This window comes from Mauremys reevesii, linkage group 15, assembly GCF_016161935.1.
Source record: "Mauremys reevesii isolate NIE-2019 linkage group 15, ASM1616193v1, whole genome shotgun sequence".
Taxonomy (NCBI): Eukaryota; Metazoa; Chordata; order Testudines; family Geoemydidae; genus Mauremys; species Mauremys reevesii.
The window spans coordinates 22,565,794-22,582,188 of NC_052637.1; the positions used below are offsets into that span (position 1 = coordinate 22,565,794).

A 16,395-nucleotide genomic window follows, 5' to 3' on the forward strand; every position below is an offset into this window, starting at 1 on the left:
CCTCAGAACAGCACATATTTCAGAGACAGGCAAAAAGAATAAGCAGCATTTTTACTGGTAAAGTAATATGGAAAGTCTTAGTGGTGTTTGATAGAGTGCACATGATGCCTGAAAAGCAGCATATTCCATGATAAAAGAGGGCAGATTCAGGAGAGCTCCAGTTTTTAAGTTTTGGAACATGCAAATATTCCTATTTGTAATAGAACATTACTGAAAATATCTGACATTCTGGTGAAGTTACAGCTACCGGGAGCCACCTTAAGGAAATGAACTAGAAAAGATGTATTTGTTACAAGCAGAGCTGGGGAAAGTGTTCATTACAAAACCTGAAATCCTTTCTAGAAACTCACCTGGATTTATATTTCGTTACAAACTCAAGAATGAAAAAAGCTTTGTGGAAAGGTCTGCTGAGTCCAATGAATCTTTCTGGAGCACCCAGGACAATTCTTACAATTCTGAATCAAAAGCATGAAAAATTTACAATTTCACCTGAGTTTTGCTTTGAGACTGTAGTTCTGTTGGAACTTGCAACTTTAAGTAAATCTCAGAGAATGCGAACCACACATTAATAGAAACTAAAGGAAAAGTTTGCAACGTTACACTGTGAAATGAAGCCACCATGCTGCACCCAGCTCTGGTTACAATGCTTGTATAGGACACACATGGAAAAGCTAGAACCTAGAATGTTGTAGAAGGTAGTTTTCTTAGGATTCAGTGATAAAAATCAAAATATAAGATGATGCAACCAGTTATTTAAATTCTGGCTATTTGAATCAGAGTTGTGTAGTGTTCTGCAGAGTTTAAAGATTAGTTATGGTCAGCAAAGTGACTATGTTGGCACTTTCTTACACAACCAATCTGCTAATTTTAGTGACTGAGGCCTTGCCTACTAAAATCAATCTAATCTGCTCCTAAAACCTCAAAAAACGGAGATTCCATAATCTCTCTTGGAAGACTATTCCAGTGCTTAACTATGCTTATAGTTAGAATTTTTTTCTTAATATGTAACCAAAATCTCCCTTGCTGCAGATTAGACCCATTACTTCCTGTCCTACCTTCAGTTGCCATGGAGAACAATTGTTCACCATCCTTTTTAAAACAACCTTTTACATATTTGAAGACCTATCAGGTCCCCACAGCCCCCGCCCCCAAGTCTTCTTCTCTCAAGACTAAACACATCCAGTTTTTTTAACCTTTCCCAGTACGTCAGGTTGTCTAAATATTTTATCATTTTTGTTGCTTTCCTCTGGACTCTCTCTAATTTGTCCAAATCTTTCTTAAAGTGTGGTGCCCCGAACTGGACATAGTACTCCAAGTGAGGCCTCTCCCGTGCCAAGTAGAGCACAACAATTATAGCTCCCATATCTTACATACGACACGCCTGTTAATACTGTAAACAATAATAAATGATAGTGCAACAGGAAAACATCCATGCAGGAATTTCATTAATACTTTGGGGCTATTAGTAGGTGATCTAAGTACATGTTGTTGGTGTGGGTGTATTTCTAAATCCACCAAGCTTAGCCATTCATCACTTATTTTACAAGAGACTGAATACCTACTCTACACAATGGCAGATTAGTTGATATGGAGTTGTTGGTTGTTTAGTCCTAATAGCATTAAAAGCCTTGACAAGATTCATAGTTGTTAAAAGAATGCTAGGGATATGACAGAAACCAACTAAAGCAAATGGAAGTACAGCTAGAAAAACCAACTAAAAGGAGTTAAGTGAATGTCAAGACAATTAAATTTTGCCCCTTGTTCTCCTGGGTAGAAGGGCCTGGGAATGCTGTCGAACCAGCAAGTTGAGCCTCTAAAGGGCAGGAGAATCACCTATTATTCTGCGCACAGCCCCTCACTTTTCATTGCTGGGGCTGAGAGTACTGCAGAGACAGACCCAGCTTCAAGCAGAGAAAGGGGTGAGGAAGTGTCTACACAAGGGTGTTGCACAGATTTAAGTATAAACAGACGTAGTTAAGGTCTGTTGTAGACGAGCACTGAGTCAGTTTCACTTCCAGATTTTTTGTGCTGTAAAATCTAGAGTTTCAACCACTGAAGGGGACTGTTTCTGATTAAAAAAACCTGTTTTCACTGGACTTTAAAAATGTACATTTCCATTGGTCTGAGGTTTTACAAAGTTTGTTTTAACTAAATTTGAGGCCAAATTTAAGTTCTCTCACTTTTCTAAACATCCCCACGTATCAGTGTGTGTAACAGACACTGTCCCTTTAAATACTGCATTTGCAACTTCTTTATTTTACTTATGGTTGCTGTCAGATACCTTTTAACTTTTTAAAAATAAGTAATTGCACTAAGTATTACTGATCACCACTTGTTGATGAGGTACTATGTGATAATAGGGCTGAGATGCAAATTCTTTTGACACTAAAATTGTTCCCAGCTTGTTTGATTTGAATTCCTGAGATAGTAACATTTTTTTCCCCTTCTGATGGACAAGATAAAATAAGTTTTGTAGCTGTTCTTGGCACTAGGACAATTCTCTATATAAAGGATTTCTAGTAGAGTATATTGCAAGGCAAAGTGGATTTGTGCCAGAAAGTTGCAGGCAGCTTGTTGGGCTGAAATGATCTGACTTGCATATCAGTTGTTATTGATGTGTAATTAGCAACAAAATACCATTCAATGGTATCCCCTTTCCTTGCTGGTCACTTCTGTACCACTTCCCACTGAATTAGGAAGGTGTTAGGTCAAACATTCATTAAGCCAAGTGCATATCATTTTATTTACAGCTCTTTTATGAGCCCTGCTACTATTGCATGTTAAATGTGCCAAAATATTTAGTTTGCTTGCAGCTACCACTCTCATGGTTTGTAAAACTTTAAGCCTGAACTAGCAAACTATATCTAAACATCCACTAAGTATTAAACCCCATTCCTCTGAAAAGGAAGGATGTAAACTTTTGAAAGACAGTATAACTACTACACTGGCACTACACTCAACCTTAGCCTGAAGGGCAAAAAGACTCATGGCCCATTTTTAGTGAGGTCTAATATGGACCTTTTGGTGAGGTCAGCCAAATCATTTTTATTTTGTAGGTGCCTATGAAGAAAACTATGCTGGAATTTGCATGCTTTTGAGATTATAATTGGACAAATCTCGGGGGCTCTTTAAAGTTACTCATTTACCAGCCCCTGAGAAGTGCAGATATATTCCTGTCCAAATGCACTGAATAGTGTATTCTAAAAATACAGGTTACCCAAACTTACCCCAATGAAAAGGGTGTAGAAAGTGCCATGTTTAACTTGCACAAAATAAAGCAGGTAGCAGCTATCTTTTGAAAGATATAAAAGATGGTGCTCTATCCATCTCTATCCTTAATATGGAGATGCAGTCTGCACAAGTCCAAGTAGAGGAAGGATAGCACTGTGGTTACAGCAGTGTCCTGGGACTTCGGAGATCTGCATTCAGCTCCACCACAAACACCTTGTGTGACACTGGGCAAGTCATTCCATCTTTCTGTGCAGACGATGCTACTTCCCAACCTTACAAGGATGATTTACTAAGGTTTGTAATACTCCAGTGATGGGGACTGTATGGGTGGGATTTTCAAAAGCACTCAGCCTGGGCCTAACTGTGCTCCCACAGAAGTCAGTGATCCTGTTGATTTCAATGGGAGCAGTTCAGTCCAGTGCTAAGCATTTTTGTGAATACCATGCTACAAGTATACACACAGGTCACCAGCATGCATTACTGCACATTGATCCAAGCAGAGGCTACTCAGATCAAGATGAAATAGATGGTCCTCAGAGGCCCAAGGACGCACTATGTCAAAGATAAGCCACATGATGCTTTGTTGGCTCACTGACTTCAACATTTGGGAGTGTACTCCAGCCACCCTTTTAAAAAATATTGACTATAAGGAAGCCTAGTTATTTGTCAACATTGTCTTCACAGCCACCTAAACAATTATACCTCTAGCTAAACAACCACCATAAATACCTAGCTCTTATGGTTTTAATCCATAGACCTCAAAGCCCTTTACAAAGTATCATTTACAGATGGGGAAAACTGAGGTGCAGGAAGAGAAAGTGACTTGTCCAAACTCATCCAGCAGGCCAGTGGCAGAGGAAGCCAAGTCTTCTGAGATCATCTGGTGCTCTATCCACTAGACTACACTGCCATCATAAACATGTGCAGTCTATGGCTGTGTCTACATTATGGACGTTATGCCAGCACAGCCTCCTAGTGTAGATGCCACCTACGCCAACAAAAGGGTTTTTTCTGTCCATGTAGGGACAGCACTTCCCCAAATATATTAGCTAAATCAACGGAAGCACTTCTGGTGACATAGCTGCATCCACACTAGGGGCTGTGTCACCAGAGCTATGTTTTTTCACACCCCTGACCGACATAGCAATGCCAATATAATTTTTCACTGCTGACCAAGCCTATAGCAAGACTGATTTGAGAGGTCAAACTAAAGCCAACAGGGTGTTTCTTTCATTTATAATCCTTATTTGTTGAAAACTGAGCCTGGGAGGGATGGTTCCTTACTGACTTTAGTGCACTGTAAATCTTTTTTTTAAATTGATTAGACTGTGCTAAGGTATAGCTCTGACTGTCAGCAGCTATAGCTCTGAGAAATATGCATCCAAATTCTCCCTTTGGATTAAAAGCTAAACTGCATTTATTTTAGCAAATGCACATCTCAAAAGGCCTTCCACTTGGATGTGGGAAACGTAATGATTAAGTTAAAAAATGCTACAAATATTTACTATAAATTAATCTTAAGAAAATAAAAGATTTATAAAACATGGTCTTGATACACAGCTTTCCAAGCAAATATGTACACTGTATATTCCATCACTTAGGAATGATTAGTAATTCCTGGGCATTTCTTTCCTCCCTGCCTAATAATTTCACCTTTGTACTCTGAATTTGTTCTACTGCAGAACAGCTGATCAAATATGATTATGTTACCAATTCCTACTGAAGTTCTCATCTTTCATAGCTTTCACTAGCCAGTCCCTTTCCTTCTCCTCGTCAGAGTCACTCTCATCACTAGGATCTGCAGCCAGGAGACGAGAATAATTAATTTTTTTCTGCCGAGGCAACTTAGACTGGACAATCAGGAACAAGATTAACCACAGTGCCAAACTTACAGAGCATGCCCTGTACAGAACTGCCAAGCCAAAGTTGCTCACAACAAATCCGCCTGCAAAGCTTCCTAGGCTAGCTCCACAGCCATATGAGAGGCCCTGGAGGACAATATGCAGAGCTCTCTCTGTCCCAGGACTGGCTACATCGTCAACCAACATATTAACTGCCCACCATAAGGCACCATTGCTGAAGGCACACAACATCTGAATAGGCAGTACTGACCACGCATTCCATAGGAACGAATAGTACAGAAGCTGTGCTGAAAGGCAGCTTAAACTCAGTGCAACAGTACCACTACTTGAGAGAGCCCTTAGTAACTTGCTTCTGAAGACATAAAGCAGAATTTCAGCAATCAGTCCAATAGCCACCGAGAGACCCATGTATAATTCACTGCTGCCTCGGTCCTGCATTTGCCAGAAGAGAAAATTCTGCACAGTAGATCCAATTACTCCTGTAAGGAAGACGGTGACAGCAGAGAGAATTGTTCGGCCATCACTTCCAATGAGGTTCAGAGCTTTGACAGTTTTGTTCACATGCTCTGTTTTCTTGGAAACATGGATAGGAAGAAAGACACTGATGAGCAATGTGAGTGTGATGAGTACGGCATAGCCATAGAAGTGCACAGCGAAACGAGAGATTTTAGCACTGAGGAAGCAGTTCAGCTGATCTACAAATATGGTGATACCGCAGGCTCCTCCAGATGCACCCAAATAACTCCAAATCCAAAGCTTCCCATATCGGTCAGTTGCATCAACAAAGTCAAGATATTCATAAAGACTGTCATCAACCATCCATTCGAGAGGTGCAGCCAACAGCTCCCAAAACACAACAGCACCTAGCACCATGAGAAAAATCTGGTGCTCACGGTCAAGAAAGTTAATATCTTGTAGGAGCTCAAAGTTGACATCCCGAACTTTCTCCCAGTGACTCGACAGATTTTCAAAAACATAAGCAGCTCGACCAGCAGGGTGAAGGTTTGTTTGAAGTAAAGAAAATTCAGTACTTCCACCAATAGAAAGGTTTTTCTCAGGATTACTATTCACATTCAGCAGCCCAGCCTCTGGAGTTTTGGTCTCCTTCTCAAGCCCATGGATTGGTGTTTCATTTGAAGTGAGTGTCTCAAGTTCTTGTATCATCTGGTTAATTGCATTCATAGAAGCAGCTATCTTGCCAGAAGGCCTATTATTGTAATGGTCTGCAGTTATACCCACTTCACCAGTTATTTTACCATTCTTCTTCTGTGCATCTGTAAAGGTAAACAACTCTTGGAAAGCTGAACTTGTTAGCGGTGGCTTTCCACTCGTCACCAAAACATTTGTAGCTGTTCTTAGTGTTTCTGCAGACACCATTTCTTTATTGGTAACAGTACTGGGATTTACAGCACTCAGATTGTTCAGACTCATGTCCGGCACCTCAACTGAATTCAATAAGCTACTTGATTGCTGGCTTAGATTACAATATTTGTACATGACATCCTTGCTCAAAGGCGGGACAAGTGTAAGCAGCAAACCGGTTCCCACTGAACACAGCAATGATCCAGTAATGAGAACTTTCCTTTTCCTGTGGCTCTTTGAAAAGTAGGAGCATAGTGGAGCCCAGAGAGATGATATTAAGTGCTTAATTCCAATGATAATACCTACTAAAGGGGCAGTCAGCCCCAGCTGCCGGAAGTAAAGAGTTAAAAATGGAATCACACAGGCATTTCCTGCACTGGAAACAAAATGGAAGAGGCTGGCAACAGCCAGCGCTTTGTTAACATCCCACTGTTTATTTGTACTCATGGCTTCGGTTGCATGCTTTCCGAAAGAGACCTGAAAATAAATAAGACACAAAAACAAACCCTTTTTGAGTATTTCATAAATAACAGGTAAGAAGTTAGAAGAGAAACAGACTTTTCAGAAAGTGTCAAATATTTCACTACTTATAAGCCTGGCCGTTCAAATGCCAAGCTCCGAATGTTTAAATTGAAAAGTTTAAAAATGAAGTGCACTCACAAAAAGAGATTAGACTCATAGACTTTAAGGTCAGAAGGGACCAGCATGATCATCTAGCTCTAGGGTGACCAGACAGCAAGTGTGAAAAATCGGGACCAGGGGTGGGGGGTAATAGAAGCCTATATAAGAAAAAGAACCAAAAATCGGGACATCTAGTCTCTCTATCTAGCTCTAGTCTGACCTCCTGCACATTGCAGGCCACAGAATCTCCCCTACTTAATAGGCCCCTAGCCTCTGGCTGAGTTACTGAAGTCCTCAAATCATAGTTTAAAGACTTCAAGTTACAGACATTAGAGATATTAGTCTAAATGAAAAGGCTGAACATAAGAACGGTCATATTGGGTCCATCTAGCCCAGTATCTTGTCTTCCAACAGTGGCCAATGCCAGGTGCTTCAGAGGTGAACAAATAGAACAGGCAATCATCAAGTGATCCATCCCCTTGTCCACTCCCTGCTTCTGGCAGTCAGAGGCTAGGAACACCCAGAGCATGGGGCTGTATCCCTGACCATCCTATCAAATAGCTGGGCCCCACCAAATCCACGGCTGTGAAAAATGAGTCACGGCCCGTGAAATCAAATCTCCTCCGTAAAATCTAGCTATTGGAGGAGAGGGGCAGGGCTGGGGGCACTGGGACTCCTACCAGGCTCTAGCTGCTAGTCCCAGCAGAGGTGGGGAGGGACAGGATTTCCTATTCCCCTGCACGGCCGCTCTCGGGAGGAGATCAGACCCAGCTCTGGGTACCTCCCCCAGCTGCAGGAAGCTCCATGGTGCCTGCCTTCAGAGCCCAGCTCTGAAGGAAATGCAGAAATGAGGGTGGCAATCCAGTGACCGACCCCTACAACAGCTTTGCAACCCCCTATGGCCCCATTTTGGGTCAGGACTCCCATGGTACCACACAGTGGAATTTCAGACATAAACATCTGAAACTATGAAATTGACTAATTTTAAAATCCTATGACTATGAAATTGACCAAAATGGACCTTGAATTTGGTAGTGCCCTATCAATAGCCATTGATGGACCTGTCCTCCATGAATTTATCTAATTATTTCTTGAACCCCACTGTAGGTTTGGCCTTCACAACCTCCCCTGGCAATGTGTTTCACTGGTTGATTGTGTGTTGTGTGAAGAAGAAACTGCTTTTGTTAGTTAGTTATAAACCTGCTGCCCTATTAATTTCATTGGGTGACTCCTGGTCCTTGTGGTATGTGAAGGAGTAAATAATTCCTTATTCATTTTCTCCACACCATTCATGATTTTATAAACCTCTATCATCTCCCCCCTTAGTTGTCTCTTTTCCAAGTTGAAAGTCCCAGTCTTTTTAATCTCTCCGTATATGGAAGCTGTTCCATACACTTAAATCATTTCTGTTGCCCTTCTCTGTACCTTGTCCAGTTCTAACAAAACAACTGGTAACAAAACAACACAAAGTTCAGGTGCTGTCCCCATTCCTCAGTTTATTGTAATAGAGCTAAAAGACACTTAAGAAATGCTATCAGCATATCTAGTATTTGTGATCTAGGCAGTTTTGCAGCTACACTTTTGAAAAAACTCCACTAACTGTACTTTGTTCTACATCAATGAGGAGGAACATCATCTCAAATTCATTGTATTTTGTGCCAGAAGCATTTTTCAAACTGTTTATAGATTTATGATACCTGGCGCTCCATGTAAACTCTGAAATTTCCTTTAACAAATCCTCACCGTACACTGTCTTGAATTTTCCTAAAAAAGGAGACAACATATTTCTGTAGCTCTGCTGGGGATTAGATGCATCTGGAAATGTTTTAAAAAGTCTCCACACCCAGCAGCTAGCAGGGCAGAATGATACTGTAGAAGGAAATATACTTAGATTTCAGAAAAAAGTACTCCTGTTCTTTTTGCGGATACAGACTAACACGGCTGCTACTCTGAAACCTTAGATTCCAGAGTACAGAAGATTATTAACATAGTATTTACTATTTGTTTAACAGTGGCAGCATGAAGGTTTCCAAAGCAAAATGGTAAATGAATGGCACAAAGACTCTGTACTGGTAAGTGATAAGAACGCATGTGAGTAAGCAACTTACACAATATTTCTATGGTGCTGGGATCAGGAAGCAGAGTGTGCATGACAGAGTCTGAATCTGGTGACACTTACATCACTGTGAATCAGAAATAATTCCATTAATCAAAGAGTTATACAGTTGTGTGCACAAGAGAGACCAGACTCAGGCCCAGACGTACTCCAAGACTATTGCTGCTGGATACTGGCGACACAAGTCCCTAATCTGTTTCCTGTTCTAAGGAAAATTATACAGGGATATGGCACACAGGTAAGCACCGGACCAGGGCTCCCTAGGAAGGCTGGGGAATCTCTGGAGATTTCTAAGAACAGGCTGGACAAACACCGTCAGGGATGGTCCAGGGTCACTAGGTCCCGCCCGGGGTGGGGGAGCTAGACTAGACAACCTCTCAAGGCCCCTTCCAGCCCCCCCATCCCTGGTTGTGAGACTCTGTGCCATGGCAGCTCTTCGACCCACCCCCGGGTTGGGGCAGGGCAGGGGCACCGCGCCTGCCCCCCAATGCCCATCGTCAACCCGTCCACTGGGCCACGAGGTCACCAGGGAGAGCCCAGCCAGCCAGCCAGGCCCTGCAGGGCCACCAGGGGCCTGCTCTGGGCTAGGAACAGGGGGCTCTGCCAGGCCCCACGGGAGGGGCGACTACGTGGGTGGGGGTGGGACGGGGGGCTCCCCCCCCGGCTCCTCATCCCTGGGCGACCTCCCCTCCCGCCGGGCAGCCCCCTAGAGACCAGCCCCTACCCCTGGTCTGTACCTGAGGGTTGGGGCCAGCTCCTCACGCGCGCCGCTGTACGGGCTCACCCCGGCCACGCACTGCGCACGCGTCACCTGCGCGGGCGTGGCCCCGCCTCCTGCACCTGCGGAGGGCGGGCCCTCGCTCGCGCCCCTCCTGACACCTGCCCAGGGGGCCGGGCCTGGCTCCCGCCCGACCCCACGGACCACGCGCGGCGGCCTCGGCAGCGAGGGGGCTGCTGCTAGGAGACGGCCAGCGACCATCGAGCTGCTCGGCTCCCGCGGGCTAGAGGGGCCGGCGGCGCGGGGGGCACGGGGAGAGCGCAGCGCCCCCTGCGGAGGGGAGAGCGAACTGCAGCCCGGACCCGCTCCGACTTTTCTGCCCTCCCCCTCCCCCTCCCCCTCCCCACTTCCCCTCAGGCCCTTCCCCTCACACCACCCTCCTCCTTCCCCACAGGACCTTCCCCTCCCCTCACACCACCCCTCCCCCGGCCCCCCCAGGACCTTCCCCTCCCCCTCACATCGCCCCTTCCCTTCCTCTCCCCTACAGGACTTTCCCCTCCCATCATCCCTCCCTCCCCCACAGGACCTTCCCCTCCCCATCACATCACCCCTTCATCCACAGCCCTTCCCCTCCCATCTCACACCTCTCCGCCCTACCCTCAGTCCAGCTGGGGCCTGGCATGGAAGGAGGTGTTGCAGGCCATCACCATCCCCACCCCCAAGCCAGATCAGAGGACGGTGTTTGCCCCTCTCTCGGCTGGGTCACTTGTGTGTCCCGTGGCTGCGGGGAGGCGCTGGAAGGGGCAAGCACCAAGGGCAGGAGTGGTGCCACGGGCAGGCCAGTAGTGGCGTTAACCCCCTTTGAACTGAGACTGTCCCACTAGCTTCAAACAGGAGCTAGCCTGGCCTGCTGAGCGATGACAGGGAACCATACCAAGCACAGGGGAGAGCAGCAGGCACCCACCTCAGTGATATGGCAGGGTAGCCTGAGTGATGATAAGCCCAGCGGTCACTTGCAGCCTTTGTGTGGGGTCAGCGGGTGGCCCCCCTCTGGGAGCGGAGATGACAGGCTCACTGATGCAGCATTTCTCAGGAAGAATTTAGGGAAAAATATTATTTTGCCCATGTTGAAAAATTCTGAAAACTGTTTTGTTGAGAAATCCTAGTGCTTCTATTCTTTGGAGCAGGGAGTTTGTCCTGAGGGTCACCTTGGTATCAGGGATATTCCTTTTGCTGTCCACCTGAAAAAAATGCCCAAGGTCGGCAAGAAGCATACATGCACAAACATGTTCCAACAAGCAGTTTTTTTTACTTTGGAACTTGGACTGAGTCGCATATGCTGTGCGTGTTCATGTCAAGGCCAAAAAGTCTTAAACCCCCACATTTTATTTGTTGTGTGAATATGAACAAAACTACTCTGCTAGATCCTACAAGCCTGATTCTGGCCTCACGTTATTTTTACACCAGAATAAGTAAATGGCGTTACTTCTGATTTATGCCATTATGAGAGGAGAATCAGGATTTACATTCCCCCTCCCACACACCTTTTCACAAAACCATTGTAAAGTTCCAACACCTCCAGGTTTCCTCTCCTCCACAGTGACTGAAATGCTTTGACACAGATATGTCTGCTGTACACAGCAATCACAAATGGAGATTGCTGAACAGAACACAGAGTTTATCAGCTATAGGCCAGAGATTCTGATCCTAGAACAACGCAGACTGGGCTTTTATCTTACCTGACTCCCTGAACATTTCTCATGCTCTCAATCTTCTCCCCTCCTGGATGAGGATCAAAAAAACCACAAAAGCAAGTATTGCCTTGGCCAACAGAGGGTATTTCTGAAATCAAATTAAATATTTGGCTTAGGATAATTGTGGAAATCATGTCACAGGTTGGCTGGATGTGCAGCAAACTTCTTTCAGCTTGAAGGTATGGGTGGTGGGCTTCCATCAGAGCCACTTACCGCTCTACACACTGATTCATGACTCACCCCCATCCCCCCACACATTGTTTGCAATGTAAAGAAATCTCAGATAAATGGAATTATAATAAATTTCACCCAAAGACACTTGTATCTTTTTATTATTATTATTTGTGAGAATGTATTTGCAACACCGGAAAATACTTTTCATATAGGAGTCTTATTTTTGCTGCTATAAACTGTATATTAAAAAAGTGATCTTGCATTTTTTCAGTGCTTTCCATCCAGTTGGACCCCTAAGTGCTTTGCATATTGTGCTGTCTATACAAAACTGTATTTACAAGAGTAACTATACACTATTGAAATGCAGCTACCTTTGGATAGAATTTCAGCTACTGTTAAAAAGCACAAAACAACACAATCTAGCTGTTTAAGACAGGAAACAAGGAATAGCCTATCCAAATGAAATTACAGAGGGAATTAAGACAGAATATGGCTACTCCAAACTGAAATTTGACCAGCATCCAAGGGCAGTGCTATGGAATTTTCATTTATCACAAAGAGTCACAGAACAGCTTTCTGTAAGAAGCTTGCCCGTGTTTTGGACCAGCACTGACTCAGAGGGAAGTACCTGTCACCTTCTTAAAAAGAAGAACCACAATAATCACACACCATCCCTCATCATTGACTTGCAGCTTAGAACCCAGCAGAACATCAGAATTGATTGAGTTGGAAATGAGGCTATGGTGGCATTACACTTTCACTCATTTTGAGAGACCGTTGTTATCTTCTGTTCTCTTTAGGGTCTTATGCTGAGCGCATCACCACAGTATCGGACTGTTCTTAAGGTGCCAGTTGAACGGATAGGCACAAAATTGTCTGCTTTGGGTGGTGTATGTATGTATCAAGTTCAGGCAGCTTCCCTGAAATAGGAAGGAGAGTTCTGGCTGAGTAGGAGGAAGCTGAGAATCATTTCAGTGGGAGTATTAAATATTGATGGGTTTTTTTTAACATTGATGTCACTGATTTATTTAAGGAGCTGTGCAGCATGCTGCTGGTGATAAATCTTTCAGATGCCAAGCTCATCCAGCTGTAACTGTGTTCTGGAACTGAAAGTCTTTTACTACATGTATTTCTGCTGTTAAGTCCAGTTCACATGTGGAATGTCACAGCTGATGGAAAACATGGGGCATGCTTGAATTCTCCACCTCTGCTGTGAAAATGTTTTATGTGATAATTTGTATTGCCTTGTGTAATTTCTAACATGACTGCCTCAGTGATTAGTTTCTCTCAAGAGTGAGGCTTTTGGGGGCAAGATGTTCTATGGGAAAAGAGATGACTCTTTCATATGTTGTTTAATAATTCACCGTTGATGAGCCTGTGCTTTTTGTCTTTCAACCGACCAAATCTGTCCTGTCTTAAAGAAGGTACAGGTGGGTTTTATGAAATAATTACAGAAGGAATATTCAGATTCCAGACTAATTGTTCTGATGGACAGCAGGGAAATTACACTGGTGGGAGGTGAAAAAAAAGTCACAATACTGATGTAACTGTTCTATTTATCGAATAATCCACTCAATGAATGATGAGGCGTACTTGTGGCACCTTAGAGACTAACAAATTTATTTGGGCATAAGCTTTCGTGGGCTAAAACCCACTTCATCAGATGCATGGAGTGGAAAATACAGTAGGCAGGTATATATACACAGTACATGAAAAGACGGGAGTTGCCTTACCAAGTGGGGGGTCAGTGCTAATGAGACAATTCAATTGAAGTGGAATTGGGCTATTCTCAACAGTAGAATATCCAGGATCTGCACTGGCTGGCTGTGGTTTCCAGGCAAAATGTAACCTATAACCCCCTAAATGGATTAGGAGTAAAAGTGGTCAATAATCTTCTGATAGAACAGTTTTCCATTAGAAAATGCTGATTCAACAGAATCAAAACATTTTGTGGGAATGTATTAATTTCATTAACATTTTTATAGGAAATCATCAATACATGTCATTTATAAAAAAGTGAAAGATCAAAATGAAGTATTTTCAGTAAGGCGCTCAGTCTCACACTTCCCTAACACACACACACACACACACACACACACACACACACACACACACACACACACACACACACACACACACACACACACACACACACACACACACACACACACACACACTTGTATTATTATTACTGATTGGTACTTCCTGTCAAAATGCTCTGGTGAGCCAGGAGTGACTAGGGGCTGCAAGAGGGCCATGGCTCTGACAAGATGCAGCCCTGCTGTGACAGCGTGAAGCCTGCCTTGAGCCACTGCCGCAGCATTTGCTGAGTACAAAGCTCGGTGTGTGTCAGCAATGGGGGTAGGGAGGGGGAGTTCTGGGGGGTCCATAGGCAGGGGTGGTGGCTGTGCCCCAACAGACCGGGGCAGTGGCACCAGCTGGGGACCGCCTTCAATGAAGCATAGGGGCACCAGTTGAATAATCCTGTCTAGGGCCCCATAAATCCTAAGGACGGCCCTGTTCAGTATATTTTGTTTAGTGAAAAATACTTAGATTGACTTTTTGTTCTGATTTGGAACAAAACTTTTAAATCTCAGCATTTCCCACAGGACAGAAGTTCCATTTTTCATCCACCGTTAATTAGGAGCTATGTACCAGAGAGTCGTTTCTTTCTCTCTGCGGAGTTACCACAGTTAAAATCAGCAGAGGCACTTGAGCTAAAGCCTGTTGTCTAAATGAGAAGGGGCTGCTAACAGGATGTTCTCTTGGGTTGCCCTGTGAGTGTGTAAATAAGTTAAATATATGGGTGAATTGGGACTATAATCCATTATAAGTGTGCGCTGCATTGGAAGCAGGATAAGGACTCACTCATTTACATCTTCGTATTTCCAGGGCACCAGTCTCCAAGATATCCAGACATTACAGAAGGCTGTAAGATTGCAGAAGGGAACATGTGAGCTTATATATATTCAAGGCCACTTGTACAGAGACCCCTAAAACATAAATGAAACAGTCTTCATAGGCAGCCTGGTTCTTCTTTGGCAGTGTAGACTTCGCTGCCTATATGTTGCAGAATTTGTAAAGATGTTGAGCAATATTTTCAAAACTACTTATGGGATAGATGCACCAAAGGACATAGGTTCCTAACTCCCACCTTAGCTGCTGAAATCCCAGAGTCAGGTCCCACTGGAATTCACGCACCACCACCCCCGCCCCCCTCAGCTGCTGCCAAGTCTGTAGGTGCCTAAACTCACTTGGCATCTACATTTTTGCAGTAAAAGATCCCTAGGCACCTATGTTTGTGCCTCTGTGCATGCACAGGCATCTGGATGGATGTCTAAATCCTAGAGCAAAGCAAAACCCAGGGGAAAGGTAGGCATTCCTCCGCCTAACTCGCCTGCAGGTCCCTAGCCAGTAAGCATGGTTAGAGCTCACCTACCGGATCAGCCCCCTATAGGTGAGAATACACAAAAAAGTGGGGCACAGGAAGCTCTGTCATATCTTTTAGCCTAGTGCAGTGGTTCTCAAACTTTCGTACTGGTGACCCCTTTCACACAGCAAGCCTCTGAGTGAGACACCCCCCCATATACATTTAAATCACCTTTTTATATTTTTAACACCATTGTAAATGCTGGAGGCAAAGCGGGGTTTGGGGTGGAGGCTGACAGCTCGCAACCCCTCTTCCCCCCATGTAATAACCTCACAACCCCCTGAGGGGTCCCAACCCCCAGTTAGAGAACCCCTGGCCTAGTGGTTAGAGTACTTACTTGGGATGTGGGAAGCACCCAGTTCTCCCTCCCTGTGAGGGAGAAGGTATTGGGGGAAGGATAGCTCAGTGGTTTGAGCATTGGCCTGCTAAACCCAAGGTTGTGAGTTCAATCCTTGAGGAGGCCACTTAGGAATCTGGGGCAAAAATTGGTCCTGCTAGTGAAGGCAGGGGGCTGGACTTGATGACCTTTTGAGGTCCCTTCCAGTTCTAGGAGATTGGTATATCTCCAATTATTATTTGAACAGGAATCTGCCACCTTTCAGGTGAGTGCCCAAACCCCTTGGGCTATGGGATATTCTTGTGTGCAGTCCCTCAGTCTCTCCTGTCAAAGCTTTGCATGCTGAATAAATTTCAGTAATTCACTGGAGCAAGGGGCCTGGATCCTGGATTCCCAGTTGAGTGCTCTGACCACTACACTCCAGAATCACTCATGCTTGTGTTCTCTCTCTCCAAATCGTTCTTTCATTATTTACCCACAGGAGAGATTGAGGGAGCCCCACATTGGAATATCCCATAGCTCAGTGGTTCGGTCACCCTTCTCCTTCCCCTCCCCCCCAGGCTTCTTGCAAAAACAGCCTAGGCACCTAGCCCCAAGAGAGGGTTGAGAATCCCAAGCAGAGGGAGGTGCCCCCCTTGGCACCCAGATTTAGGTGCTGAACATCATGAGAGCAGCAGTGCTTAGCACATACCCCTTGGCTTGGCATCTCCCATTTAGGCAGGAAGCCACCTAGCTTTTGTGAATCTCTTTCTGAGGCACCTCCCTCTCCCCATTCATTGTACGGGGGAGG

At 44.6% G+C, this 16,395-nt stretch overlaps 2 protein-coding genes across 4 annotated transcripts in view; both read right to left on the bottom strand.

Moving 5' to 3' along the window:
• LOC120383727 (bMERB domain-containing protein 1-like) overlaps window positions 1–10,607 on the bottom strand; it is a 73,330-nt gene extending 62,723 nt beyond the window's left edge. Inside the window, exon 1 of the mRNA XM_039501931.1 lies at window positions 10,568–10,607. Coding sequence (XP_039357865.1) covers window positions 10,568–10,592 — 25 coding nt within the window. The 5' untranslated portion in view covers window positions 10,593–10,607. The remainder of the gene's footprint in view (window positions 1–10,567) is intronic.
• On the bottom strand, window positions 1,211–10,148 carry MFSD6L (major facilitator superfamily domain containing 6 like). Of its 3 annotated transcripts, XM_039501925.1 has the most exons (4): window positions 9,930–10,148; window positions 9,185–9,259; window positions 8,774–8,840; window positions 1,211–6,932 (listed from the first exon to the last, which is right to left on the bottom strand). In XM_039501925.1, exons 3-4 carry the CDS (start codon window positions 8,783–8,785, stop codon window positions 4,938–4,940), a joined length of 2,007 nt encoding a protein of 668 aa, XP_039357859.1. In that variant the 5' UTR covers window positions 8,786–8,840; window positions 9,185–9,259; window positions 9,930–10,148; the 3' UTR covers window positions 1,211–4,937. The 3 variants fall into 3 exon arrangements, with proteins under 3 accessions (XP_039357859.1, XP_039357860.1, XP_039357861.1); XM_039501926.1 differs by lacking the exon at window positions 8,774–8,840; XM_039501927.1 differs by lacking the exons at window positions 8,774–8,840; window positions 9,185–9,259.
• Window positions 10,608–16,395: the final 5,788 nt, after the last annotated feature.